Source organism: Nycticebus coucang, chromosome 19, assembly GCF_027406575.1.
Source record: "Nycticebus coucang isolate mNycCou1 chromosome 19, mNycCou1.pri, whole genome shotgun sequence".
NCBI lineage: Eukaryota > Metazoa > Chordata > Mammalia > Primates > Lorisidae > Nycticebus > Nycticebus coucang.
This window is the reverse complement of record NC_069798.1, coordinates 210666-237758: the sequence shown is the minus strand read 5'-3', so window position 1 is coordinate 237758 and position 27093 is coordinate 210666. Positions and strand designations below refer to the sequence as shown.

Sequence of the window (27093 nt, the reverse complement as noted above, 5' to 3'; positions counted from 1 at the left end):
CATTATATAATGACATATACATATATAGATATTTAGAGACAGAGTCTTACTTTATCGCCTTCAGTAGAGTGTGGTGGCATTACAGCTCACAGCAACCTCCAACTCCTGGGCTTAGGCGACTGATTCTCTTGCTTCAGCCTCCCGAGTAGCTGGGACTACAGGCGCCTGCCACAACACCCGGCTATTTTTTGTTGCAGCTTGGCCAGTGCCAGGTTCGAACCCACCACCCTCTGTATACAGGGCGGGTGCCCTACTCACTGAGCCACAGGCGCCGCCCTTCCCTGTCCCCCACCCCCCGCCCCCCACAGAGCCTCAAGCTGTCGCCCTGGGTAGAGTTGCTATGTATGGTATCACAGCTCACAACAACCTCCAACTCCTGGGCTTAAACAATTCTCTTGCCTCAGCCTCCCAAGTAGCTGGGAGTACAGGCGCCCGCCACAACTCCTGGCTATTTTTTGGTTGTAGTTGTCACTGGATTCAAACCTGCCAGCTCTGGTATATGTGGCTGGCGCCTTAGCCACTTGAGCTATGGGCACCCAGCCAATAATGACCTATCTTTTTAATCATTGTTAATTTAAAGTCTATTTTATCTGATATGAGAATGGCTATACCTCCTCACTTTTGTTTTCCATTTTTGTGGGAATATTTTTTTCTATTTCTTCACATCGAGTCCATGTGAGTCCTTATGGATTAGATGTGTTTCCTGGAGACAACATATAGTTGGATAGTGTGTTTAAATTGATTCAGCCAGCCTATGTCTTTTAACAGAGGCATTCAGACTGTCCATATTGAGTGTTAGTATTGATAATGTGTGATGCTATTCTGTATTTTACTTTATTTTATTTTTTTAGAGACAGAGTCTCACTTTGTTGCTCTCGGTAGAGTGCCATGGCCTCCAGCTCTTGGGCTTAGGTGATTCTCTTGCCTCAGCCTCCCAAGTAGCTGGGACTATGGGCTCCTGTCACAATGCCCGACTATCTGTTCATAGTTTTAGATGGTACATTATTGTTTTGTTTCCCTTCTTGTGCTATTGTTTTATAAGAGCTGTGAGCTATAAATTTTGGGCATTTGCAATGGTTGGTGTCTATTCTGCTGTTATGTGAGTATTTCCTGTAGAGTGGGTCTAGTAGTGACAAATTCCCTTAGTGTTTGCTTATCTGGGAAGGACTTTATTTCTCCTTCTTTCATGAAACTTAGTTTAGCAAGACAAAAAATTCTTGAATGGCAGTTATTCTGTTTAAGGAGACTAAAGATAGTACCCTTTTCCTTTCTAAGGTATAAAGTTTCTCTTGAGAAGTCTGCTGTTACTTTTTTTTTTTTTTCAGTTTTTGGTTGGGGCTGGGTTTGAACCTGCCACCTCTGGCATATGGGGCTGGTACCCTACTCCTTTGAGACACCAGCCATTGCCTCAAGTTTTTGCCTCAATGCTCACAGGAGTCCCTCCTTCTGGCTAATGTGATGACTTGGCAATTGCCTCTTTGTGACAAATCTCCTGGGTATTTGTTCTGCTTCTTCGATGTGGATGTCTAAATCTCTAGCAAGACCAAAAAAGATTTTCTCAATTATTCCCTCCAATAGGTTTTCCAGGCCTTGTTCTTTTTCTTCTTAATCCTCAGGGATGCCTGGATTCTTATATTTGAATGTTTTACATAACTCCATATTTCTTGGCAGACTTTGTTTATTCTTTTTGGTTTTCCATGCTGTATTTTTGAATGAGTGAATTAATTCAAAAGAGTTGTCTTCAAGCTCTGAAATTCTTTCTTCTGCTTGGCCTAGTCTATTCTTAAACTTCCGACTGTGTTTTGCATTTCTCTAAATCATTTTCATTTCTAAAATTTCCACTTTTTTTTTTTTTTTTTGTAGAGACAGAGTCTCACTTTATCGCCCTCGGTAGAGTGCCATGGCATCACACAGCTCACAGCAACCTCCAACTCCTGGGCTTAAGCGATTCTCTTGCCTCAGCCTCCTGAGTAGCTGGGACTACAGGTGCCCCACAACGCCCAGCTATTTTTTGGTTTGCAGTTCAGCTGGGGCCAGGTTTGAACCCGACACCCTCGGTATATGGGGCCGGTGCCTTACTGACTGAGCCACAGGCACCGCCCCACTTGTTTGTTTTTAATATGTCTATTTCTTTAGTGATAGACATAGTAAACTTTTTACTTATTTCCTGAATTGTTTTTCTGGTTTCTTGGAATTTGTTTTCCATTTTCTCTTGGATTTCATTGAACTTTCTTACTGTCTATATTTGGAATTCTTTATCAGTTATTTCTACATTTTTATTTTGGTTTGGATCATTGCTAGAGAGCTGGTGCGCTCCTTTGGGGATGACCTTTGTCTCTGATTTTTCATACTTTCAGAGTTCTTTTTTTTTTGAGACTTTTTTTGGTATTAATTAGGTATATGTTTTATGGACTTAAAAATATTTAATACAAAGCATTTTATTTTCTATTATTAGTATTAATATTATTTTTGAGACAAAGTCTACTATGTTACCCTTGGTAGAGTGCCATGTCATTACAGCTCACAGTAACCTCAAACTTTTGGGCTTAAGTGATTTTCTTGCCTTAGCCTCCCAAGTAGCTGGGACCACAGGCACTCACCACAACGCCCAGGTATTTTTTTATTGTAGTTGTCATTGTTGTTTGGCAGGCCCAGGCCAGGTTCAAACCCACCAGCCCTGATGTATGTGGCTGGCTCTCTAACCACTGAGCTACAGGCACTGAGCCAATACAAAACATTTTAAACCATACACAAAAGTAGAGAGAAATACAATGAATGCTTATGTTAGTTTCTACTGCTGCTGTAACAAATCACCAATTTAGCAACTTAAAACAACACAAATTTATTTGAGTCTGACCTGAGTCTCACTGGGCTAAAATTAAGGTGTTGGAAGGGCATCTAGAGGCTCTACACAAGAATTCATTTCCTGGGACGGCACCTGTGGCTCAAGGAGTAGGGCGCCGGCCCCATATGCAGAGGTGGTGGGTTCAAACCCAGGCCCTGGCCAAAAACTGCAAAAAAAAAAAAAAAAAAAAGAACTCCTTTCCTGGGTGCCTGTGGCTCAAAGGGGTAGGGCTCCGGCCCCATATGCCTGAGGTGGCAGGTTCAGGCCCAGCCCTGGCCAAAAACTGCAACAAAAACAACAACAACAAAAAAAGGAATTCATTTCCTTGCCTTTTCCAGTTTTGAGAGGTCACCTGCCTCATTCCTTGGCTAGTGGCCCCTCCCTGCATCTTCAAAGTCAGCAACACGCTGAGCCCTCATCAGTTGTATCTTTCTGACCTTCCCTCCATTGTTACATCTCTTTCTGACTCTGATATGGCTGGACTCTTAACTTGTAAGGACCCAGGTGCCTAGACTGGGATCCCTGAGATAATCCAGGATACTCTCTCCATCTCAAGGTCCTTAACTTTAATCACATCAGCAAAATCCCTTCTGCTTTGTAAGGTAACAGGTTCAGAGGATAGAACGTGGACATCTTTCAGACGGGGACATTATTCTGCCCACGTACCCATATCCCTGCTTCAACATTAACATTTGCCAATATTGTTTCTCTTCCTATCTCTCACTTTTTCCCTAAAAATAAATCCCAGAAATTTGTTATTAAATTGTATTAAAGCAAATTCCAGAAATTATATAACTTTCCTATATATGTGTCAGTATGTTTCTCTGATAAGAACTTTCAAAAAACCAACTACGATAGCATTGTCATAACAAAGTTATTACTATCAATAATTTTCTAGTGTCTAACATCCAACGTTTAAGTTTCTCAAACTTTAAAAAAAGTCTTAAAAAATGTGTTTATCCAAATTATGACCCAAACAGTCTGCATTTGGCTAATATGTCTCTCAAATGTCCTTTTTTTAATGAGGGTGAGAGAGAGGGTCTCACTATGTTGCCCAGGCCGGACTCAAACTCTCCAACTCCAGGCCACCTGCCCCAGCCTCTGTAGCAGCTGGGACTGCAGGTGCCCATGGAGTCTTTTTACAACAGCTCTCCCTCACTTCCTCCTCCTTTAAAAAAAAAAAAAAATCTCATGCCATTTATTTTTGAATAAAGATATTGGGTCATTTGGTCTGAAGAATGTCCCACATTCTGGATTTGGCAGCTTGCTTCCTGGTGCTGTAATCTAACACATTCATTTGGTCCCTGTATTTCTGGAAGCCCGCAGTTAGATTTATAAGCTTAGCTGGATTTAGTTTTTTTTCCCTTTTTTTGTCAGCCAGAATACCTTGGAGGTGAGGCTGCGTATATTCTACAGAATCTTATCTGTATTTATATCAAGTCTGGCTGTCCCAGTTTTGGTGATGTTGAAGCTGCTCATCTGGACTGTCATATTCTTGATTAGTGGTGATAACCATTCACGGCATACCCGCTGGGGACCAGGCATTTTGTGGTTTTCTTTCTGTATGATTTCTCATACTTTACTCAGTACATACTCAGATTTGTGAAAATGTACCAGAATTGGTTGGCTGGAAGACTCTACTTGGATTATTACTTTGAGCTAGTTTACTTTTTGAAATATGGGATGAAAATTGCTGCTTTTAACTTATAGGCTTATTTTGAGGATAATTGAAATAGATACGAAAGCACTTTGAAAAGTAGCCCACGCAGGGTTATACTGTTACTAGCAACATTAGCTTAAAAAGGGGCGGCGCCTGTGGCTCAGTGAGTACGGCGCCGGCCCCATATGCCGAGGGTGGCGGGTTCAAACCCAGCCCCGGCCAAACTGCAACCAAAAAATAGCCGGGCGTTGTGGCGGGCGCCTGTAGTCCCAGCTGCTCGGGAGGCTGAGGCAGGAGAATCACGTAAGCCCAAGAGTTAGAGGTTGCTGTGAGCCGTGTGACGCCACGGCACTCTACCCGAGGGCGGTACAGTGAGACTCTGTCTCTACAGAAAAAAAAAAAAAAAAAAAACATTAGCTTAAAAAAAAAGAAAATCCATATTAAATATTTGGTTCTCATTTATTCATCACACATTTCCCTGGGGACAGGGAGCTGGAGGAGCCTTAGCCTCGGGAAGGCGGGAGCAGGGCCGGGATCGCAGCTTCCTGCCGCCGGCTCCTCCGCGTCGGTCGCCGTGACTTTGGCTCCGGCGGCGTCTGACCGCGCGGAGCAGGCCGGGCGCAGCGAGCGGAGTGCGGCGGCCGCTCTGGGCAGCGTGGGGAGGGCCGCGCGCCGCCCGCCCTCCCGCAACTGGCCTTCCCTGGACTTCAACGTCCGCTCTCGCCCGTCCGTCCTTCGTACGGCCTTCCGGGAGTCCGGGGGTCCGGGGCAGCCACGGCACAAGGGACTCGGGCTGAGGGAAGCGCCATTGGGACGGCGCAGAGGACCGAGGAAGCGCCATTGGGACGGCGCAGAGGACCGAGGAGGTGAGGGCGACGCGGCCACGCATAGGTGTTGGCCTTCGTGTGTCTCTGTCCCCGCGCGGGGCCCACCTGCGGCGTCCTCCTAGGGGGTCGCGGGCCACCTGCCCCCTCCACCCCCCACTCCACGGCCCTGGTTCTAGATCATCGGTGACGGGCAGGGCGGGGTCTCGGGCGACGGTGACGCGCTGGGCGCCGCGGCGGAAACAGGAAGGCGCGGGGCCCAGGGTCCCTCGCAGGCCTGGGAGCCCCGCGGACAACTGAAAGGACTCCGGGGAAGCGTGGCCTTTGGGGTATTCTGGTGCCCGGGTTACATTTGAACTTCTAGGTAACTGCCTTCTCTTCTGTGAAATGAAACCTCCTTGCCCTTTTAGAGTTGCAAATAAGCTTATGGAAAAAAACAGAATTCTGGAAATCATTTGTTCGCTGGAAAATCTCCATTACTTAAGGGCCGAGTATTAAATTGTAGGGGTCTCTAGTTTACTTATGTAGATTGGAAAAAATGCATCTTATCATTTAAAAATACCACTTAAGATGCAAAATTTAAAATGCAAATAGCCATTGATGACATTGTAGTAATAATAACATGTTTTTAAAATAATGAACAAGTAAGAGAAAAAAACTGCAGGCCAGTGCATATTAAATTTTGTATGCTATTGTGGACGAGGATTTAGATACTTAAGGACAGTTTCGAAGTTAAAAATTCAAAGATAAAGTATTTTGCTCCCAATTTTGGATTGCAGCTATAGAACAATGTTATTATATATATGTTTTGTATTCAAATACAGATATATTATTTTTATTTATTTATTTTTTTGAGACAGAGCCTCAAGCTATTGCCCTGGATAGAGTGCTGTGGCATCACAGCTCACAGCAAACTCAAACTCCTGGGCTTAAGCAATTCTTTTGCCTCAGCCTCCCAAGTAGCTGTGACTACAGGTGCCCGCCACAAAGCCTGGCTATTTTTTGGTTGTAGTTGTGTTGTTTGGCAGGCCCAGGCTGGATTCAAACCCGCCAGCTCTGGTGTATGTGGCTGGCACCTACGCTGCTTGAGCTACAGGCACCATAACAAATACAGATATTTTATAATTTAAAAGACTTATTCTTGGGGCAGAAGAAAAGGCTGAAGGCCTTGTGGAAAGTCCTTGGGCTCTCAGGTGGCTCCTTCCTCTACATGGATGGCAAATATGGAGTGGAGACCAGCCAAGCTCTTCTCATGCTCCAGCCTACAAAACCACATACCCAGGCCTAGGCATCTTTACAGGAGAGGCGGGAGCCAGCCTGGAGCGCATGGTCGAATGGGGCAAAGGGCTCACTGTGCAGGGGCAGCTACTATGCTGACAACCCCAGATGGCCACAAAGAGAAGCACTATATGGGAAAGGGGAGCAGGATGGGATGGAGCTGCATACAGCATGCTGTCCCACCCCCAGGCTCCAAAGGTCCTTGATTCCCTCTGAGTGAAACTGTGCTCTTCTTGTCCTGGAAATATAAACAGAAAGCCAACTGTCATGTTGCTGATCTCCCTGACCTGGAAAGAAGGAATATTGAGGTCACTGTTCTTACATATAGAAAAATTCACTAAGGGTTTTTTTTTTTTTTTTTTGCAGTTTTTTTTGGGGGCTAGGTTTGAACCTGTCACCTCCGGCATATGGGGCCCCTTTGAGCCACAGGCACTGCCCAAAATTCACTAAGGGTATTTGGCTACAGGTGTAGCCTCTCCAACATCCAAGACATAGGGCGTGACCCGGTGCTTCTGTGACCTGTACATCTCTTTGCAAACTGGCTATCATCAGTAAAGGGGTGTGTTCAGGAAGCTGGCACCTGCCTGCCTGAGCACTGGGGCACCACGTTGTGGGCTCTGTCCCCCTCTCTGCTGTCATGGAAGCTCCTCTCCCCTTGTAGCTGTGTGAAATCAAGCTAACCCTATAGTCTGCTTCCATGACACAGAATCATTACCCATAATAAGCATTTCTTTTTTTTTTTTTTTTTTAGAGACAGGGTCTCACTTTATGGCCCTCGGTAGAGTGCCGTGGCCTCACACAGCTCACAGCAACCTCCAACTCCTGGGCTTAAGCAATTCTCTTGCCTCAGCCTCCCGAGTAGCTGGGACTACAGGCGCCCGCCACAACGCCCGGCTATTTTTTGGTTGCAGTTTGGCTGGGGCCAGGTTTGAACCTGTCACCCTCGGTATATGGGGCCGGCGCCTTACCGACTGAGCCACAGGCGCCGCCGCATAATAAGCATTTCTTAACTCAGTCTATTTCTGCCAATTGTTTTAAATCTTTCTTATTAGCTATGTTAGGCATGCTATTATCTTAATCTTAATTCTCCATGTGAGAGTTTGACAAGTCAGCAGGGGATCTTGCCTTGGCTGCCAAAGCCACTTGATGCAGTTACAAGTCTCCAGACTTACTCTGCAGGGCTCCCAGCAGACTCATCCCCAGAGCGTATTTCTTTTTTTAAATTTATTTTTAATTTTTTATTAAATCATAAACACATAGATCATGTATACATTAATGCATTTATGGGATACAATGTGCTGATTTCATATAGAATTAGGAACGCTTACATCACACTGGTTAATATATACCTCATCTCCTTTACTTAGTTATTGTGTAAACACATTTATACTCTATACTAATAGATCCCGAACTATAAAAGGCTTTGGTCTCCTGAAGTCTGGGAAGTGGTGAAAAGAAAGGCAGGTATACAAGCTTATGCAGACCAATCTGGCTTTCATTATGTCTTCCCACCTGTGTAAATTAATAAATAAAGAGAAAATAGTGAGAGACAGACTCCATCAACGCCCTGCCCCAACTAATGCGAACCTTGTCTGGGAGGCCACTGCCACAATTCAGGTCTGGGCTGAAAAGGCTGCAGAAACAATTTTAATATTCTGAAGGAGTTAACATAAAGTCCAGAGGGAGTGGTTGACACTGGGGTAGAAGTAAAAAAAAAAAATAAGAAAAATAAAAGACTTATTCTTGAACAATAACAATGTCATTTTTCTTTAGCTTCTCAGATTCTATTTTACTTTCAAGGCTGGTCAGGTTACTTGTCAATAAGTCACTAAATAAAAGATCATTCAGCAACAAAACATACATTTTCTGTTTTATATCAGGTAAATACATTCTGACTTGGGGGAGCAGATGTCAACGCATGGCCATCAGATCAGCCTCAGTTCACCAGCAGCCTACATTCTTTAAAAGGGGAGGTGACTCTGTGATTCTCCTGGAAAATTAGAGATACTATGGTATCTGACTTACTTTTCTTGTTTTGTGGACACGTCTGTGGGTTCCGGAGACTTGTCTGTCTACCTTTGGGTCCTAGGTGGGCCTGTGGAGGCTGGATAGTGTTCTGCTGGGTCATCAGTTGATAATCTTAATGCAACTAACAAATTTTACTTGGGGAGTGAAAACAGAAATAGTTTAAATAATTTATTTGTTTATTTAGAGATGAGGCCTGGCTATGTTGCCCAGGCTAAACTTGAACTCCTGGGCTCAAGTGATCCTTCCACCTCAGCTTCCCAAATAGCTGGAATTACAGGGATGTGCCGCTGTGTCCTGCTAGTCATTTTAATTTTTAAACCCCACATGGCAGGTGGGGCCATGTGCCTTGGGGCAGGTTTTGGGCTGGTGAGTCTTGGTATCTGCCCAGAGGCCTTCAGAATCTCATTTCCTTTGTCTTGAAGAAAATCCAGCATTTCTGGGAAACATTTCAAAAGGTCATATAGTTAAAGGAGAGGATTATAGAAAAACATATAGGGGTCATTGAAATTTGTTCTCAGAGCTGCTTACAGTCCTAGCTGCCCAGCAAGTTTCCCTCTGTTGCAAGGAAGTGGGTGTGGAAGAGCAAGGACTAGTTGTCTTTCTGTTCTGTTCCTCTCCGGGAGCTGGAGACCTTCGTAAGACTGCACAGATTTGCACTCTGCAGACTCTGGGCAGCCCAACCCAGGGAGGCTGGATTCCTTCCCTCTCAGCTAATCCGCTACAGTTTGAGGAAACACAAAGTTTTAGGAAGTTTCAACTGCTGTTTTGGGCTTAACTGTCAGGATTTGGGGAGATTCTAGCCCTTTTGAAAGAAAATGATATATTGGTGTACCGGCTCGGTGCCTGTGGCTCAAGTGGCTAAGGCGCCAGCCACATAACACCTGAGCTGATGGGTTCAAATCCAGCTCAGGCCCGCCAAACAACAATGACAGCTGCAACCAAAAAATAGCCAGGCATTGTGGCGAGTGCCTATAGTCCCAGCTACTTGGGAGGCTGAGGCAGGAGAATCACTTGAGCCCAGGAGTGGGAGGATGCTGTGAGCTGTGATGCCATAGCACTCTACCCGGGGTGACAGCTTGAGGCTCTGTCTCAAAAAAAAAGAAAAAAAAGAAGAAAGAATATGATATATCTATCTATCAGACATTTACCTTAGATATTGCAATTTAATCATAACAAAGGAAACTAGATGGTGCTGGGGAGCACAGTCAGTACTCCTTAGAGTCCTCACTCTGTCACCCTGGGTAGACTGCCATGGTGTCATCACAGCTCACAGCAACCTCAAACCTTTCGGCTCAAGCAATCCTGCCTCAGCCTCCCAAGTAGCTGGGACTACAGATACCTGCCACGATGCCTGGCTAGTTTTTCTCTTTTTAGTAGAGATGGGGGGGGGGTTCTCACTTTTGCTCAGGCTGGGCTCGAACCTGTGAGCTCAGGTGATCCACCTGCCTCAGCCTCCCTGAGTGCTTGGATTACAGGCATGAGCCAGCATGACCGGCCCTCCCTTTTTCTCTTAGGAATGTGAGCCAAGGGGAGAGCCCAGCCCTCGCTCTGCTAGTGTGTGGTGCTACATTTGTGCAGTCAACTGCAGTCTGGCCACACGTCAGGTGGGTGAAGAGACGAGCTCTGCTGCTTTCTCTTGCCCACATCAGGGCAGGCAGGGGCAACACGGGGCAGACCTGTACAGGGCACAGCCGCATGTCTTAAGTTGCCTGGGACAGTCCTGGTTTACACATTGTCCTGTTTTTATTATTGTCAGTGCCACTTTTTACCTCAAAGATGTCTCCAGCTAGAAGATAAAAGCATATGGTGATTCTAGTTAGCGGCACATGTGGCATGACCTTAGAGAAAACAGAGGTGAGGAGGAAGTTATAAATGAAGATGAGGTATAGCTGTGTCCACTGAGGGCCCAGCTGAGGAGGACGTGGATTCTCTGAGAATTCTCTTAAGTGCTGTTGATTCCAGAGTTCGGGGAAGGCTGGCTGCCTCTGACTTCTCCCTCTGAAGGACACACTTAGACTCTAGCATTGGTTTCCCTTTTTAATGAAGGAAAACCTTCTCTCCTTCCCTCTTTTCTTTTTGTTTTAAGAGACAGGGTCTGGTTCTGTCACCCAGGCTGGAGTGTAGTGGCATCATCATGGCTTAAAATGCCCTGGAACTCCCATGCTCAAGTGACCCTCTCACTTCTGTTTCCCAGAGTGCTGGGACTACAAAGTGAGTTACTGTGCCTGGCCAGATTTTCTTTCTTTATTGCTCAGTTAGGGTCTCTGGAACGTGTCTTCCTTAGCCCCCATAAGACTTCCAGGCCTTCCCTGCTGTCTGAGTTCTCTGCAGCCTACTGGGGAAGGTTGCCGTTCTTATCTGAGCACAAGTTGAGGAACCTGGAAGCAGAACACAGCCTCAGACTGTCCATCTCAGGGCAGCCTCTATCACATTTTCTCTTCAGAGATCTCAAAAATAGATGCTTTCTTATAAGATGCAAAGCTCATCTAAGATTTGGGATGACTCCATAAACATTTTGAAGGTTCCCACAGAGAAGCCATTGCACACAAATGTCTTATAAAAGAAGGCTATTCACATTCCACGGCAGACATGCAGGGTAGAGCCCTCTCTGGGGAGACACAGGCCGTCTGGTCCACGGCAGACATGCAGGGCAGAGCCCTCTCTGTGGAGGCGCAGGCTACCTGGCTGCAGTTTTCTGTGCTCCCATTCACGGGCATAGCTGCTCTGCCGGATCCTGACCTAAGTCCAGCATGGAATGAACTCCTTGGATATTGCAACATATTGTCCATGAATATTCACTGTTTTTTTTAGAAAAGCAGAGTAGAAAAGTGATGAATTCATACCAAAGACAACATGTCACAGTGCGTTTATGATCTGTTGATTTTTAAGGTCGTGGAAGGTGGTGATGAGTCATTTTGGGAGTTGAATTACACTTCCAAAATATTTGTTGAATTTTGTTATGTCTCCTCTCTTAACACCCTTCAAATCGGTTCCTATTTGATGATTTCTAGAGTATTCATCATCTCAGTGGGAAGGTCATTCTAATAGCATTATTCTGTCATCTGAAGGTGTGGAGACCTGGAAGGGGTCAGGGGTATCCTGATAGTACTCGGGAGTATGACAACTGTAAAAGCACAGGCAGTTGACTTGGGAGCGTAACTGGTTCTTGCCAGAGGGAGGTGGTGACACTGCTGATACCCAGGAGTGTGACCCACTTCTTTTCCTTTTCTCCGTAGGTACACCTGGATGCCTCTTCCTCTGTCCGGGGCTCACGGTTTTTTCATGGTGACTTCTTGATGGATTTGACTCTTAATTGTTGGCAGCTCCTGGGCAAGAGAAATGGCTGTGATCAGACTGGGGTTTGGAAGGCAGAATTCTCCTTTGTTAAAGAGGAGGAGTTCATTGCTGCTGAAACTCATAGCTGTTGTCTTTGCCGTGCTTCTGTTTTGTGAATTTTTAGTCTATTACTTAGTTATCTTTCGGTGTGATTGGCCTGCAGTGACCACTCCAGCCCATGGCAGCAAACCAGCCCCTCTTGCACCTGTACTGAAAGCCATGTTTTTGGCAGATACCCATCTGCTTGGGGAAGTCAGAGGCCACTGGCTAGACAAGCTGCGAAGGTAAGAGTGATCAGGAACCCTCCCGAGTGCTGCGGGCAGAAAGCCCGCTCCGCCCAGCTCAAGCCTGATGGCTGTAGTAACTCTTAGTTATTTTCCTTTAAAGGACATTTGTGGACATTTGAGTTCCCCTCACACTTACTGTTTAGTGAACATAGTATATATAGGACCCTGTAATGTGGGATTCATCTGGGCTTCTGATTAGTTTTGCACTTTGGCAAATTGCTGGGGCCCCTCCAAGCCCGTCTCCTTGCTTGTAATAGAGGTAAAAGAATAAGCCTCACAGGTGTGTGAAGATGGTGCCAAGCTATTCTTGGCCACTGGGCACCAGAAGTGTGGAGTGGGTGTGGCTATCTCCCTGGGGAGGGATCAGGTCCTGTCTGCAACTCAGACCAGCCCCCAGCACGGTCCATCTGTTTTTCCACTAGAAAGCTTCGTTATTTTTGATTTTTTTTTTTTAATGTTCCACTTTTGAACAATTTATTCTTAGTTTTGGTAAAATATGCATAAAACGAAGTTTATCATTTTTGTCATTTTTAATTGCACAGCCCAGTGGCTGTGAACACATTCACCCTGTCATCCAGCCATCAGCCAATCCATCTCTATTTTTTATTTTTATTTATTTATTTTTTTTTTGAGACAGTGTCTCTCTATGTTGCCCTGGGTAGAGTGCTGTGGCATCACAGCTTACAGCAACCTCCAACTCCTGGGCTCAGGCAATTCTCTTGCCTCAGCCTCCTGAGTAGCTGGGACTACAGGTGCCTCCCATACTGCCCGGCTATTTTTTGTTGCAGTTTGGGTGGGGCTGGGTTTGAACCCACTACCCTTGGTACATGGGGCCGGCGCCCTACCCACTGAGCCACAGGTGCCACCCCCCAATCCATCTCTAGAACTCTTATTTTCCCAATTAAACACATACTCCTTCTCCTCCCCTGCCCTCAGGCCCTGACACCCACCATCCTGCTTTTTGTCTCTGTGAATTGATGCTCTATCCAGGGGTGTCCAACCTGTGGCCCACAGGCCACATGCTGATTTTGTGAGGACTTTTTTTGCTCATCTGTGGTGTTAGATGTTACAAAAATTATGTGTGGACCTTTTTGTGCTGTCAACTTTGTTAGTGTCTGGGTATTTAGTTTGTGGCCCAAGACAGTTCTTCTTTGTAAAATGTCTGAAGCAAAGAAAAAGGCTGGACACCCTGGCTAGGCACTTCACCTGCGGGGGCCAGGCAGCCCTTGTGCTGTGACTGAGTCATTTCACTCAGCGCGCTGTCCTCAGGTCCACGCTGTCACTGCCTGCTTCAGAGCCTTCCTGGCAAGGCTGTGTCACGTTCCTGTCACACATGTGCACTCTCTGATTTTCTGTCCCCTGTGCTGGGCACTGGGAGTGCTTCCCCCTGGGCTTCTGTGACTGTCACCCACTAGTAGTTCCTATGGGGGCTCCACCCATTGCATGGTCTTTCCTGGCTCCTGGTGGCTCTGAGCCCCGACCCTTGTCCTTACCACGGCTTCACTGTGCCTCTCCCAACACGTCTTTGTTTTTGTGAGAGGCACTGTCCTCAGAGTGCTTTGGACATGGTGAGCCTGATGCTGGGTGGGAGGGTGAGATGCGTACTGTTGCCGGGGAATGGTGAAAGAGGCAAGAAGAAAGAAAGAGGGAGCGGCTGCCAGGCTGTTTATAAGATTTTTAAACTAAGGTGGCGCCTGTGGCTCAAGGGAGTGGGTGCCAGCCCCATATGCTGGAGGTGGTGGGTTCAAGCCCAGCCCTGGCCAAAAAAAAAAAAAGATTTTTAAACTAAAGCAGTGTGAGTTCAGGAAGGCCAGGGTGACCTGCAGCATCTTCGGTCTTCCAAATCGAACCTCATTCCTATACAGTCCCTGCCTTCTGTGCCTCTTCACTGCTGCTGTTTCTAGATTCTTTTTACCCAGGGTGAATAACATTAAATCAAGAACAACCAAGAAATGTATTTTGAGAGGGCTCTAGAATGAAAAACCATTAAATAGTGACCTGTACCATGCAGTGGTTTACTAGGGGTCTGAAGAGCTTCCTCTGACTGCAAGTTACCTTCCCCTTTTTATACGTCCCAGGACATACAGCTCCCTTTTGTAGAGCAGAGGCAGCCTGGAAAAGACCATTAAAAGGAGGGAATATTTGGGATCCTTATGAAAATGACACAGGCTGGGGCTGCTTAGGGAGGAGGAGGAGGGCCGAGGACACAGTACACCTGCTCTGCACTCTGTAAACACGACTTATCCTACAGTTCTCCTGGGCAAGTGGGTCTCTTTTTTTTTTGTTGAGATAGAGTCCCACTATGTTGCCCTTGGTAGAGTGCTGTGGCATCACAGCTCACAGCAACCTCAAACTCTTGAGCTTAAGAGATTCTCTTGTCTTGCCTCCCAAGTAGCTGGGACTACAGGCGTCCGCCACAACACCCGGGTATTTTTTTGTTGCAGTTGTTGTTTTAGCTGGCCCAGGCCGGGGTTTGAACCTGCCAGCCTTGGGGTATGTGGCTGGCGCCCTACTCACGGAGCTATGAGTGCTGCCGGGTCTCTTTTTTAAAAAGCACCGCTTACTAATGAGGAGACTGGGAATAGGTGACATTTCTAAGGCCACACTGCTTGTCCCTGGATGGAGCCTGTCAGACTGCAGGTCCCAGGCTTATAGCTTTGGGGTGACTACTTATATGTCTGAAATCTCAGGATTCACTGCTAATATGGGCTAGCTTGTCTTGCACTGTCTTTCCCCAATTTTGAAGCAAAGAAGAAAGTTGAAGCCTTTGAAGAAGAAGAGAAACTTAACCCAGATGCTGTCATTTCCTCAAGGGGTACTGTGGCAGCTGCATCAGGCTGTCTTATATTCCCAGGGCTCTATTGCCCAAGCCTTGGCTTTAGGGCGCTCGGACCCCGCATAGAGGAGGTCAGTGTTTGCGTTGTGTGGGGCAGCCTGACTCCTTGCTGGTACCTTAGTGTTCTACGTTTAATCAACACAAAGTCATGGGCCTTTTTAAGCAGTGAGTGGGAATGCAGAAAGGAGACCGATGCCCTGGTTTTTCCTGTGGCCCCAGGGAGTGGCAGATGGAGAGAGCCTTCCAGACTGCGCTGTGGTTGCTGCAGCCGGAAGTCGTCTTCATTCTGGGGGACATCTTTGATGAAGGCAAGTGGAGCTCTCCCAAGGTAGGATCTTGCAGTCCGGGCACCTCATCCTGCTTTCAGAATCCAACACAAGCTTCTCAGAGAATACAGTGTTGGCTCAAGGGGGAATTTTGCTTAGTATTGAAATTAAAAATGTGTATTCTGTCTTGAAGATTCTAAAGATTTGTGTGTAATGCTAATCTTGATTTAGGTCAGCTAAACTTGTATTTGTCTTTATAAAGAATACATAGCTCAGCCAGACATCATTTTGTGGGAGTGCACTGCCCTGTGAACCCCTTGGGAAAGGGAAAAACAGGCAAGATGTATGTAATTTCAGTTGTCTCCAAAATGACAGAGTGCTTGCTGAAATGTACATTCAGATTCACGTTGCTGTACTCTGAGGATACTTGCTACTCTCCTCTGATTTTCCTTCTTCTGAGAGGTTGAGAAGGAGCCAGGGGGCAAGGTGTGAGGTTCCTCTGCCTTCAGGGGGCCCAAGACCCCTGCCTAGGTGTTGGGGTGATGTAAACCTTGCCACAAACCAAAGAGAAAGGATGAATTTTAAAAAGAGCTCTTCTTGCTGCTTAGTTAAAAATGTTGCATCATGGCTCAGTGTCTGCAGCTCAGTGGGTAGGGCGCCGGCCACACACAACAATGAAGCTGGCGGGTTTGAACTAGGCCCAGGCCTGCTAAAACAACAATGACAACTGCAACCAAAAAAAAAAAATAGCTGGGCATTGTGGTGGGCGCCTGTAGTCCCAGCTACTCAGGAGGCTGAGGCAAGAGAATCACTTAAGCCCAAAAGTTTGAGGTTGCTGTGAGCTGTGACACCATAGTACTCTACCGAGAGTGACACAGTGAGACTCTGTCTCTCTCTTTTTTTTTTTTTGGCTGGGGCTGGGTTTGAACCCGCCACCTCTGGCATATGGGACCGGCGCCCTACTCCTTGAGCCACAGGCCCCGAGACTCTGTCTCAAAAAAAAAAAAATGTTGCATCGTTAATGGGTTTTTGAAGGGATTTTATTTGGGAGATTATTTTTTAAAAACTTGTTGGCCCAGGACAATCCAGTAGCTATACACAGAAAATCTTGGTTCAGATTTTTTTTTTTTTTGTAGAGACAGAGTTTCACTTTATTGCCCTCAGGTAGAGTGCCGTGGCGTCACACAGCTCACAGCAACCTCCAACTCCTGGGCTTAGGTGATTCTCCTGCCTCAGCCTCCCGAGTAGCTGGGACTACAGGCGCCCGCCACAACACCCGGCTATTGGTTCAGATCTGATAGGAACTCACTGTATACAGAGTTGCGATGTTGTAATTCAGGCCATAATTTAATGAGGGAATGAAAATGTTATATGTAAAAAGAAACCAGTTATGTGATGAGGTTGGATATATATATATATATCTTTTGCAAATTAAGGGCAACATTTTGTTATTCAGAGTTTATGTTATTCTAACTTTAGATATTTATAAAGTGGAGTCCTTGTGTTAAAGGAGTCTATCCAGTATATTTCCCTAGGTTATGCTGTATTTAAAACTTTTAGGATAAAGTTGATTACTATCCAGAATAGAGAGGTTTTATTTGCTCTTTTGCCCACCCTAGGGTGTTTATCCAATTGGTATTTTTAGGCGTATGAAAATAACTGTACTAACATAACCCTGAAGCCTTAGTAGCTAAAGCAAACATCAGAATAATCTTATAATATTTATTATAACAAGTCTTTCTTTAATATTTTTGTCACCCGTATCCCATTAGTTCTCATTCTTACAACCACAACCATAGGGAAATGTGGATTTTGAAAGATGTTCTCATCCTTTTTTTGGCTGAGACACATCAAGAATTTGCCTCACATTTTCTGAGGGTTTGTTCTTATCACATGTCCTGAAGCCATTCTAAGCCTGGGGTCTTCAGACATTATTATTGAAATAATGGGTGTATGAACTAAATATTTTTGGGAATTGCCAGTTATTATTTAAAGATGGAAGAAAATGCTAGTTAATTAAAATCTGACATCAAATTAAATAATTTAAGATATTCCTGGGCCTTATACTCTCAGAAAAAGAAGTATTATATAGAATGAAAAATTAACAAAAAAAATTTCTTTTTCTGTGGTTTTGCCCTGGGTATAGTACCATGGTGTCACAGCTCACAGCAATGTCAAACTTTTGGGCTTGAGTGATCCTCTTGCGTTAGCCTTCAAACTATAGGTGCCGGCCACAATGCTCAGCTAGTTTTTCTATGTTTAGTAGAGAAGGGGTCTTGCTCTTGCTCAGGCTGGTCTCAAATTCCTGAGCTCAGGGGCTCCTCCCACCGTGGCCTTCCAGGTTGTTAAGATTACAGGTGTGTGGGCGGTGCCTGTGGCTCAAAGGAGTAGGGCTCTGGCCCCATATGCCAGAGGTGGCAGGTTCAAGCTCAGCTCCGGCCAAAAACTGTAAAAAAAAAAAAAAGATTACATGTGTGAGCCACACTGCCCAGCTGAAAAATTCACATTTCCACATTTGCTTTATGGGCATCAAATTTGACAAATCAAATTTGTCATCAAATTTGACAATGAGAATCAACTTCTCATTTTGAAACAGGAATCATGTTTTTTAGCCATAGGGAAGAGAGGGTTTTCTGGCTCTCAATGGTGATCCTCTTCTCTCAGGCCTGGGCAGATGATGTAGAGCGGTTTCAGAAAATGTTCAGACATCCAGGTCATGTGCAGCTGAAGGTAGTTGCTGGCAATCATGACATTGGCTTCCATTATGAGTAAGTAACTCACTAAAGCATTATCCCCTGAGAATTCTTCTTAAAATTCTGATGAAAACCTTATTTGTGCTATATTGAGGAAAACTTTTCCTCAAAAGATGTAAGTTGTGGAAATGTAAGCTTCTTAAGGGATTTTTATCTTGGCACACAGTCTATCCTCAAGAAATATCTATTGAATGAATTAATTCTATGTGCTCTTAGGAAATATTTAACTTACAATATACACTAAATGGCCAATTCTTTTCCTTTCCTTTCCTTTTCTCCCCTTCCCTTTCCTTTCCTTCTTTTTTTTGAGATAAGAGTCTTACTCTGTTGCCCTGAGTGCCATGGCATCATCTTAGCTCATAGCAATGTTAAACTTTTTTTAAAAAATTAAATCATAGCTGTGTACATTAATGCAATCATGGGGTAACAATGTTAAACTCTTGGGCTCAAGCCATTCTCTTGCCTTAGCCTCTTAAGTAGCTGGGGCTACAGGTGCCTGCCACAACACTGGCCAATTTTTCTATTTTTTTTTTTTTTTTTTTTGGTAGAGAAAGAGTCTCACTCTATCACCCTTGGTAGAGTGCTGTGGCGTCACACAGCTCACAGCAACCTCCAACTCCTGGGCTTAGGCAATTCTCTTGCCTTAGCCTCGGAGCAATTTTTCTATTTTTAGTAGAGACGGGGTCTTGCTCTTGTTCAGGCTGGTCTCTAACTCCTGAGCTCAAGAATTCCAACTGTCTAGGCCTCCCAGAGTGCTGGGATTACAGGCGCGAGCCACTGTGCACAGCCTGACCCAGCCAATTATTTTCCTTAGGAATCAGAAAACAAGACCATCCAGACTTTTAATAGCTAACATTTGTACAGCACTACAGTGCTTATACTGCATCAGCCTGTGTTAAATACTTCACTTCCTTATAGCAACTCTTTTAATCTCTACCATGGTCCTTGAGTTTTGCCCATTGTACTAATGAGGAGACTGAGGTCCTGTAGAGTTAAGTAACTTGCCCCAGGCCTTACAGTAATTGACTAGCAGAGCTGCGATTTAAACCTCGATAGCCTGGAGCCAGCTGGACCCCTAAACTGATAATGCTAATCTGAAATGTAAGGTCTGAAAAGTTTTCTGTGTTCTTGGTAACTCTAGGAGTTCTAAAATGGCTTATCCTGAAAAATGTTTCTTTTTGCAATTGAATTTAGGATGACAGCATATAAAATAAAACGGTTTGAGAAAATCTTCAGTTCTGAAAGGCTGTTTTCATGGAAAGGAATTAAGTGAGTATTACTTGTAAATTCTTATGAAGATCTTTAGTCCTTAGAAACTTTGTTTTTTGAAGGTGGCTGGGTCTCTCTGGGTTATGTCCAGGGGTGATGTCCTTCCGTCTATAAGGTCTCTGGTTGGTGTACGCGTCATCAGACACTTTATGTAAAGTAGTCTTTTTTATTTGATAGGAATTTACTTATTTCACTCTGCAGAGGCTGTCCTATAGTTACAATGTCCTCAGACATGGTGGCAGGTGTGCCTGGGTGTCTCTGCAGCTCTGTGCCCACCCTTTCCCATCTACCCTGACCTGCTGCCCTCTGCTCGGCCATTGCAGTGCCCATCTCTGTAGGACACAGGGCACGGAGACCAACTGGGAGGGGTTGCTTTTCTGTTCCTCCTGCCCTTCCTGTGGCTGCCTGGCTTGCAGGGCTGGCCAGACAGGTCACCTCTGTCTAGTGAGTTCTCCACAAATGCTCTCTTTCCCTCCCTCTGCCTGAGGGTTCCTTCCCTGAGTCTGACAGAGACAGGACGCAGTTTGAGGTATCTCCCTCTATTCATAGTGTTCCAGAAACTTTGTAAATGCTCTTTTCATATTTCAGAGCACTTGCTAACTCAGCTTCTTGTCTCTAAAACCGGTTAAACTTCAAGCAGTTTTCATTGACAGGGAGCGTCTTCGTGCCAGCATGGCATGGACACGGGAAATAAAAGCATGTTTAGTGGGAGTGTACAAAAAATACAATAAAGGAAAGGCGGTTGCAAAGGTTAACCATAATTGAGTTTGTAATTATCCTAGTTTGGGATTCTCTACACCCAGTTAGCACTCATCAGCACCCCAAGTGTACATATGTAACCAACGTCCTCTGTGGCTCACTCTCCATGGTAGGTAATGGACAATATCTACCATTTATGGAGCCCTTTCTGGTGGCAGGCTCTGCTCTGAACAGCTGCTGGGCTATTTCACGTACGCTTCACAGCCACTGCTGGGCCAGTGCTGCTCTCCTGCCCCAGCAGCTGTGTGCTCAGAGGGGGACGACCCCAGAGCTCCTGCACCCTGGGATTCCTCATAGGTTTGAGAGAAACAAACTGAGATTGTGCTATTCTTCTTAAAATACTTAAGAATACAGTTCTGGCCTTGTTTCTTCACACTGGGGAAACTTCCTTTCACGGGTACCTGAGGAAAGGAAACACATATCCCGGGGGGCCCTGACTCTTCTCCATCTGCCTCAGTTTTGTGATGATCAACAGTGTGGCACTGGAAGGGGACCGTTGCATCCTCTGTTCCAAAGCAGAAGCAGAGCTCATTGCAATTTCCCACAGACTGAACTGCTCTCGGGAGGTAGGCATCGCTGGGACAGGTGCCCCTGTCCCCGGGTCCCTGTGCTCATCATGGTCCCCACCCCCCCGCTGGCGTCTGATGGGTGTTAGGCGTGTGGGGTTAACCCCTGACTTCTCCCCAGCAGGACCCTGCTTCCCACCTGTGTGGAGAGGGGCAGCCACTCCCTGTGTCTGCACCTGTCCTCCTGCAGGTGAGTATGGGGAGGAGCGCCACATGCAGGGCAGCCTGCAGTCTTGGCTGCTGACTCCTCTTTGCACCCTTGGACAGCATTATCCACTTTACCGGAGAAGTGATGAGAACTGTTCTGGGGAAGACGCTGCTCCCCTAGAAGAAAGGAACATCCCGTTTCAGGAGAGATATGATGTGCTTTCTCAAGAGGCTTCACAAAAGGTTTGCCAACTGGGTACCACCAGGATGTGAGTGTCACAGTGTGACTCTCAGCTGCTCACATTCTAAGGAGCAGCGCCCCCAGGATGCAGCAGGTGTTTGCAAGGATAGAATGGCACCCCAGTCAGCCCCTGGGGGGGGTGGAGGGCGAGGTTTACATAATAACTCAGGCTCTCACTTAATTTTTTTCCCCTCCAATAAATCTATTTCTATTTTTTAATTTTAAGTCAATATGCTCAGCTATTCTTAGTATTCAAAATTTGTTTTTCACCAACCTAAATGTATTTGGAAATGTGAATGGATCTTAAGAGCCTAATCTTTAGAGACTTAATTAAAAGGTGCTTTCTTATATATATTTATATATGTTACATTTATATATAATAAAATATATATCTGTGGAATATACTTAGAAAATACATGCAAATATTTATAATATAAAAGGTAATAAAAATATACAAAATGTAAGCTGAGAAGAGCTCTCTGAGAGGCTGATCTCACCTTTGGTTTAGTATAAATAAAGTAAAAGGCTTTTGTGTTTTGTTTTGTTTTGAGACAGAGTCTCACTTTGTCACCCTCAGTAGAGTGTTGTGGCACTCACAGTACCTCAAACTCTTGGCTCAAAGTGGTTTTCTTGTCTCAGCCTCCCTGGTAGCTGGGACTACAGGTGCCTGTCACAATGCCCAGCTTTTTTTTTTTTTTAAATATTGGGGTCTCACTCTTGCTCAGGCTGGTCTCAAACTCATGAGCTCAGGCAATCCACGTGCCTGGGCCTCCCAGAGTGCTAGGATTACAGCGTGAGCCACCGTGCCTGCCTAAAAGGATTTTTAAGGGAAAAAATAAACTGCTCATACAAAAGAAGGATTTAGGGTTTAATTTACTGAAATAAGCAGTGAGGGCGTCACCTCGCTGAACCAGTGCTAACGGCCTGCCTTGTCCCTCTGATCAGCTGCTGTGGTGGCTTCGGCCACGCCTGGTCCTGAGTGGCCACACACACAGTGGCTGTGAGGTGCTGCATCCGGGAGGCATCACTGAACTCAGTGTCCCGTCCTTCAGTTGGAGGAATAGAAACAACCCCAGTTTCATCATGGTAATGTGAAAGTTTATTTTTGTCTGAAAGCTTTCATATGTATGTAAGTCAATACATCAATCAAGTATTTAATGCTGCAATCAGCAAAAATATACATAAGCCATGAACACATGTCCCTCCCTGTATGCCCAGCTCCTTGCCCTGCCCTCTCTAGACACCTTTCTAGGGGCAAATGAACATGACCTTACTCCTGGCAGTGAGAGGGAGGGAAAGCACACCTTACAGACAGGCTTGTCCTGCAGGTAGGGGCGTGCCCAGGGTGTGTAATTTTCTAAGGAAATCACTTATTAGTTGGCTATACTCTTCTGGCTTTTCTTATTTTCCACACATGCCCATGTGCTCTGGCAGAAAATGGTGCATCTGGGCGGCACCTGTGGCTCGATCGGTGGGGTGCCGGCCCCATATACTGAGGGTGGCGGGTTTGAGCCCGGCCCCGGCCAAACTGCAACCAAAAAAAAAAAAAATAGCCGGGCGTTGTGGCGGGCGCCTGTAGTCCCAGCTACTCTGGAGGCTGAGGCAAGAGAATCGCTTAAGCCCAGGAGTTGGAGGTTGCTGTGAGCTGTGTGAGGCCACGGCACTCTACCGAGGGCCATAAAGTGAGACTCTGTCTCTACAAAAAAAAAAAAAAAAAAAAGAAGAAAATGGTGCATCTTTTGCAAAGATGTTTCAATTAATGCTCGCTTGACAGTTCAGTACCTTTCTTTTAGCCAAAGAATGGTTCCTGCATCGTTCTGTCAGGTAGTTTTGCCCATAAAAAGATGGGGACAACCTAATGTTTCAGGTTGAAAGTAGATGAATACATTTGCCACTGTCATTCCACGTAACAAAAATGTCTACAAAGAAAAGCCCATGGGGTTGGCCTGGGCACATGGATTTCCAGGTAGCGGAGCTTATCTTAGTGTCTAGTGGTAAAGACACCTGCACTTCTGGTCCTCACTGACCAGTTCCCCTCAGTCTTGGTGCCTCTCTGCACGGGGTCACGCATTCCCCCCCCCCCAATATCTGATGGGGACCCACTGGGCCAGAGGCTGGTTTCAACAGAGGCCAGTGTTCCAGACCAGCTCAGCCAGGCACACTTGGGCCTCAGTGTGTCTGCACTGTAAGCCGTGCCCAGTGCAGGCTGAGGGTCTCAAGTGAGGAGGGCTACTTCCCTCACCCGACGGAGACCCAGGAGGTGGCCTTTTCTCTTTGTTCTGGGTCAGACTGTCATGTCAGGCCACATGCAGTGTGCTCACTGAAGCGTGATGTCCCCTTGTCGTTCCAGGGCAGCATAACATCCACAGGACACGCTCTCTCCAAGTGCTCCCTCCCTCGCGAGGACATGGTTCTGGCCACCTACTGTGGAGCAGCAGGGTTCCTTGCTGTGCTCCTATTAGCTCACTTTGAGCTTTTAGCCTCACCTTTTTTTTTTGGTTGGAACCTGCTCAGAAAGCCTAGGACAATGTGAAGAGCAGGTGACATCTGCACTTAGGAATAAATATCCAAGCCTAAGAAGTGGAAGTTCAGACAGAGCTTGAAGAATTGAGTGGAGGACCAGACCACGTGTGGACGTCTCACTTCACACCACAGAGACTCTAAATCACAGATGCGAGTTACTGCAGAATAAATAGCTGATCGCACTGTTCTCATGCTATAAAAGTGGAATGTGTACTCTACAACAATCAGTTTTCTCATTTTTATCCAATATATGGATTATCAAAGGTTGTATCTGTACAGTGTGAGAATGCTATCAGTGCCACTGCTCGCATGCACGGCACAGTCCACGCCCATCTTCCCCAGGCGTGGGCATGTGCACATGGACACCAGGTTTGCTTCTGTCGCCTGTGTGGGGATTCTCAGATCCCTGTGTCATATAAAGTGGTACCCTTAAAAGTACAGGTGTAATGTGCAGGAACACACTGTTTTCACAGACATTTTTTCTTCTGTGCTAGATTAATGGAATTAGATTTTCGGATTAGTAATTTTCTCTCCAGGAGACCAAGTTGTTGAATTTTAATGTCTTCAATGATGAAAAGAAACTTAAAAAATGAAGTAGGACATAGCTTTTGGTATTTGAAAATACTTGTTTGATAATTTTAAGCCAGATAAAATGTCTTGGGGCTGGGCGAGGTGGCTCACGCCTATAATCCCAGCACTTTGGGAAGCTGAGGTGGGTGGATTGCCTGAGCTCACAGGTTCGAGACCAGCCTGAGCAAGAGTGAGACCCTGTCTCTAAAAATAGCTGGGGGCTGTGGTGGGCGCCTGTAGTCCCAGCTACTTGGGAGGCTGAGGCAAAAGAATTGCTCGAGTCGGAGAGTTTGAGGTTGCTATGAGCTGTAACACCACAGCACTCTGCTGAGGGCGACAAAGCGAGACTGTCTCAAAAAAGGTCTTCTGTTAGTTTTTTTTTCTAACAGTTTGGTTGGTATTTTGAATCAAACTTTTAGATAGGGCATTTAGAGGGGAATTGCTAAGTAATCTGATGCACAACAACATGCTTCTTTATGGGAATATATCTTTCCAGTTTTCTTCATGTTTTAATTTGAAAGTACAAGGGAACCTGAAAATAATTTCCATTTTATGTCTCAGTTCAACTGAGTTTCCTGAGACAGTTGATAGGAGGGGCAGGAAGATGGTGATAATGAGATAAAAGGTGTTTACTGGATTGACTGTAATGCTGTCTTCCTTTCTTAAAAAAGAGCATTTTGAATCTGGGTGAATTCATAAAGGATTATAAAATGCTTATTTACAGAGTATACTTTAAAATATTAAAGACTAAAAGGGAAATTAAAAAAGGGAATTAATGAGATAATGTAGACATTCACTTCTCTAGATTTGTATTGTTGAAACCTTAACTTTGGACATTTTTACAGGCTATTTTGCACCTGTGCAAACTCCCCTGGCAGCTGTGGCTGCAAACAACCTGTGAGGTGAAGTGTCCTGCTCAGCAGACCTGCTCTGTACATGCTGTTTGTGCACCGTAATGTTTGAGGTTGCACTTGCAAATCTTCAAGTGCGAGAAAGAGCCATGTATTTTGACTTTACATTTTAAGTAGAGGTTTGTAATTTTCTTCTTCAAAATGCAAATGGAGATGCCATCCTTATTCTCCTAGGCCAAACACACATACATTTGGTGCCATTTTGTTTTTATCTTGCTGTCTGTTTACTTGTGTGATAGAGCCTATGTCCAAAGCTTTGAATAGGGAATTGCTGAGAAGTCTTTAACTAGCAAGGCTTTAACTAGTCTTTAACAATCAAGAAAAACAGTATCTGGAGAGAAAAAAAGAAAATCCCTGGCTCCCTGAAAGAACATTAGATTTGTTCTCTGACTCAGCTCAGGTTTGACAGTTGAGGCTCCAAGAAGTGCAAGCAGGTGGCTGGGGCATCTTGCCACCTTGGGGAGACACTGTTGGTAAGGTGTAGGTGATTAAGGAGTATACCTTACAATATTTTCTTTTAATTGGGTAGTCTTTTATAAAGTATCAACCTGATAAAATATACTAAATTCTTTTTATTTACTTGTTTTGAGACAGGGTCTCACCCAATGCCCTGGGTAGCTCACAGCAACCTCAAACTCCTGGGCTCAAACAATCCTTCTGCCTCAGCCTCCAGAGTAGCTGGGACTACAGGTGCCCCCCACAACACCCAGCTAGTTTTTCTATTTTTAGTAGAGATGGGGTCTCACTCTTGCTCAGGCTGGTCTCAAACTCCTGTACTCAGGCAATCCTCCCGCATCAGCTACCCAGAGTGCCAGGATTTCAAGGATCACCGTGACTGACCTCAAACACACTAAATTCTGCAGATGTCATTCCTTTTCTTTTACAGACTAAGAGGCAGGAAATGTTGGCATTAAGCTACTTAGCACAATAAAACACATGTCTTGTATAGGTATAGCTATGATCAAGGCACAAAGATCTATAGGATTTTTCCTTAGTAGTTATATAAAAGAATTTACATTTTGTGGTCTGTACAGTAAAATAAACCAGCAAGGAAACAATAGCACAGAGAATCTAGGAAAGAAGCGTACATCCACTTTGTGGGGCAAGTTTAGAGAACCAGTTTTGGACAAGCCAAATTTTGCAGTGGTGACTGTGACAGGTTTTCCTTGTAAATGCAGAAGGTTCGAAGTAGTTCTGATTCAAATGCCTGAGGCTGCCAACCGACTCTGAACACAACCCCGAAAGGGTTTCTTGTCATGTTGGTTGGGGTCTATTCTAAGTCCTGGGCCTGGCAGACAAGGAATGGTCACTTGCTAGCCCTGGGCCCACTGCCCCAAATGCCTGAAGTGATGCCGAGGAGCCAGGAAGAAGCGCCTGTCTTGTCTGCTGAGTTCTCTGCAATGACTCAGTGAATGAGTGAGCAAAGAGGGGCCCAAAGGGACCTTACTGCAGTGCCACCGAGCAGGGTGGTGGCAGGGAGGCTGCAGCAGGCTGCGTTCAAAGAAAACAGGTGACAGACCAGACCCGGGGTGGGCAGAGGTCACCGAGGTGCAGTGGTCGCAGGACGAGGAAGTAGAAACTCACCACGTCCTGCCGGCTGGGACAAGAGGACATGGTGCGTGGACACGGGTGGGGACAGAGAGCACAGACATGGGGCGCAGACTTGAGCGGGCAGGCGGGTCTCACAGCAGCTCATACTGCTTGAGGTGCATCCTCTGGATGATGTCGCGGCAGTCGTTGAACACCCGGCGGATATTCTCCGTGTCCACAGCGCAGGTGAAGTGGGGGTAGCAGTAGTGTTTGCCGTCACCCGTGGCTGTGCTGATCCTCTGCAAGAGAGACCGTTTGCTAAGCCCACGGCCACTCATCTGGGGGAAGGCCTGGGTGACAGCAGGGCTGGACTCCCGGGTGCTCTGTCCATCCACCAGCTTCCTAGGGAGCTCCCGGCTGCTGGAACTAGACACCAGCACCGTGCAGGGGCCCAGACAGTCTCC

At 45.7% G+C, this 27093-nt stretch overlaps 2 protein-coding genes across 6 annotated transcripts in view; one reads left to right on the top strand and one right to left on the bottom strand.

Annotated features, from left to right (window-relative positions):
• Nucleotides 1–5316: 5316 nt before the first annotated feature.
• MPPE1 (metallophosphoesterase 1) lies at nucleotides 5317–24506 on the top strand. Of its 4 annotated transcripts, none has more exons than XM_053571264.1 (10): nucleotides 5317–5371; nucleotides 11872–12255; nucleotides 15314–15422; nucleotides 18025–18128; nucleotides 19308–19382; nucleotides 20599–20707; nucleotides 20829–20897; nucleotides 20975–21097; nucleotides 22041–22181; nucleotides 23446–24504. In XM_053571264.1, exons 2-10 carry the CDS (start codon nucleotides 11975–11977, stop codon nucleotides 23626–23628), a joined length of 1194 nt encoding a protein of 397 aa, XP_053427239.1. In that variant the 5' UTR covers nucleotides 5317–5371; nucleotides 11872–11974; the 3' UTR covers nucleotides 23629–24504. The 4 variants fall into 4 exon arrangements, with proteins under 4 accessions (XP_053427239.1, XP_053427241.1, XP_053427242.1 ...); XM_053571266.1 differs by having other exon boundaries at nucleotides 20832–20897; nucleotides 23446–24502; XM_053571265.1 differs by lacking the exon at nucleotides 5317–5371 and adding an exon at nucleotides 5555–5693 and having other exon boundaries at nucleotides 23446–24505.
• Nucleotides 24507–24619: 113 nt separating this feature from the next.
• Nucleotides 24620–27093, bottom strand: part of GNAL (G protein subunit alpha L) — a 179449-nt gene continuing 176975 nt past the window's right edge. For both annotated transcript variants that reach the window (XM_053571262.1, XM_053571263.1), the window contains one exon: nucleotides 24620–26928. In XM_053571262.1, the coding sequence (XP_053427237.1) occupies nucleotides 26782–26928 (147 nt within the window). In that variant the 3' untranslated portion in view covers nucleotides 24620–26781. The remainder of the gene's footprint in view (nucleotides 26929–27093) is intronic.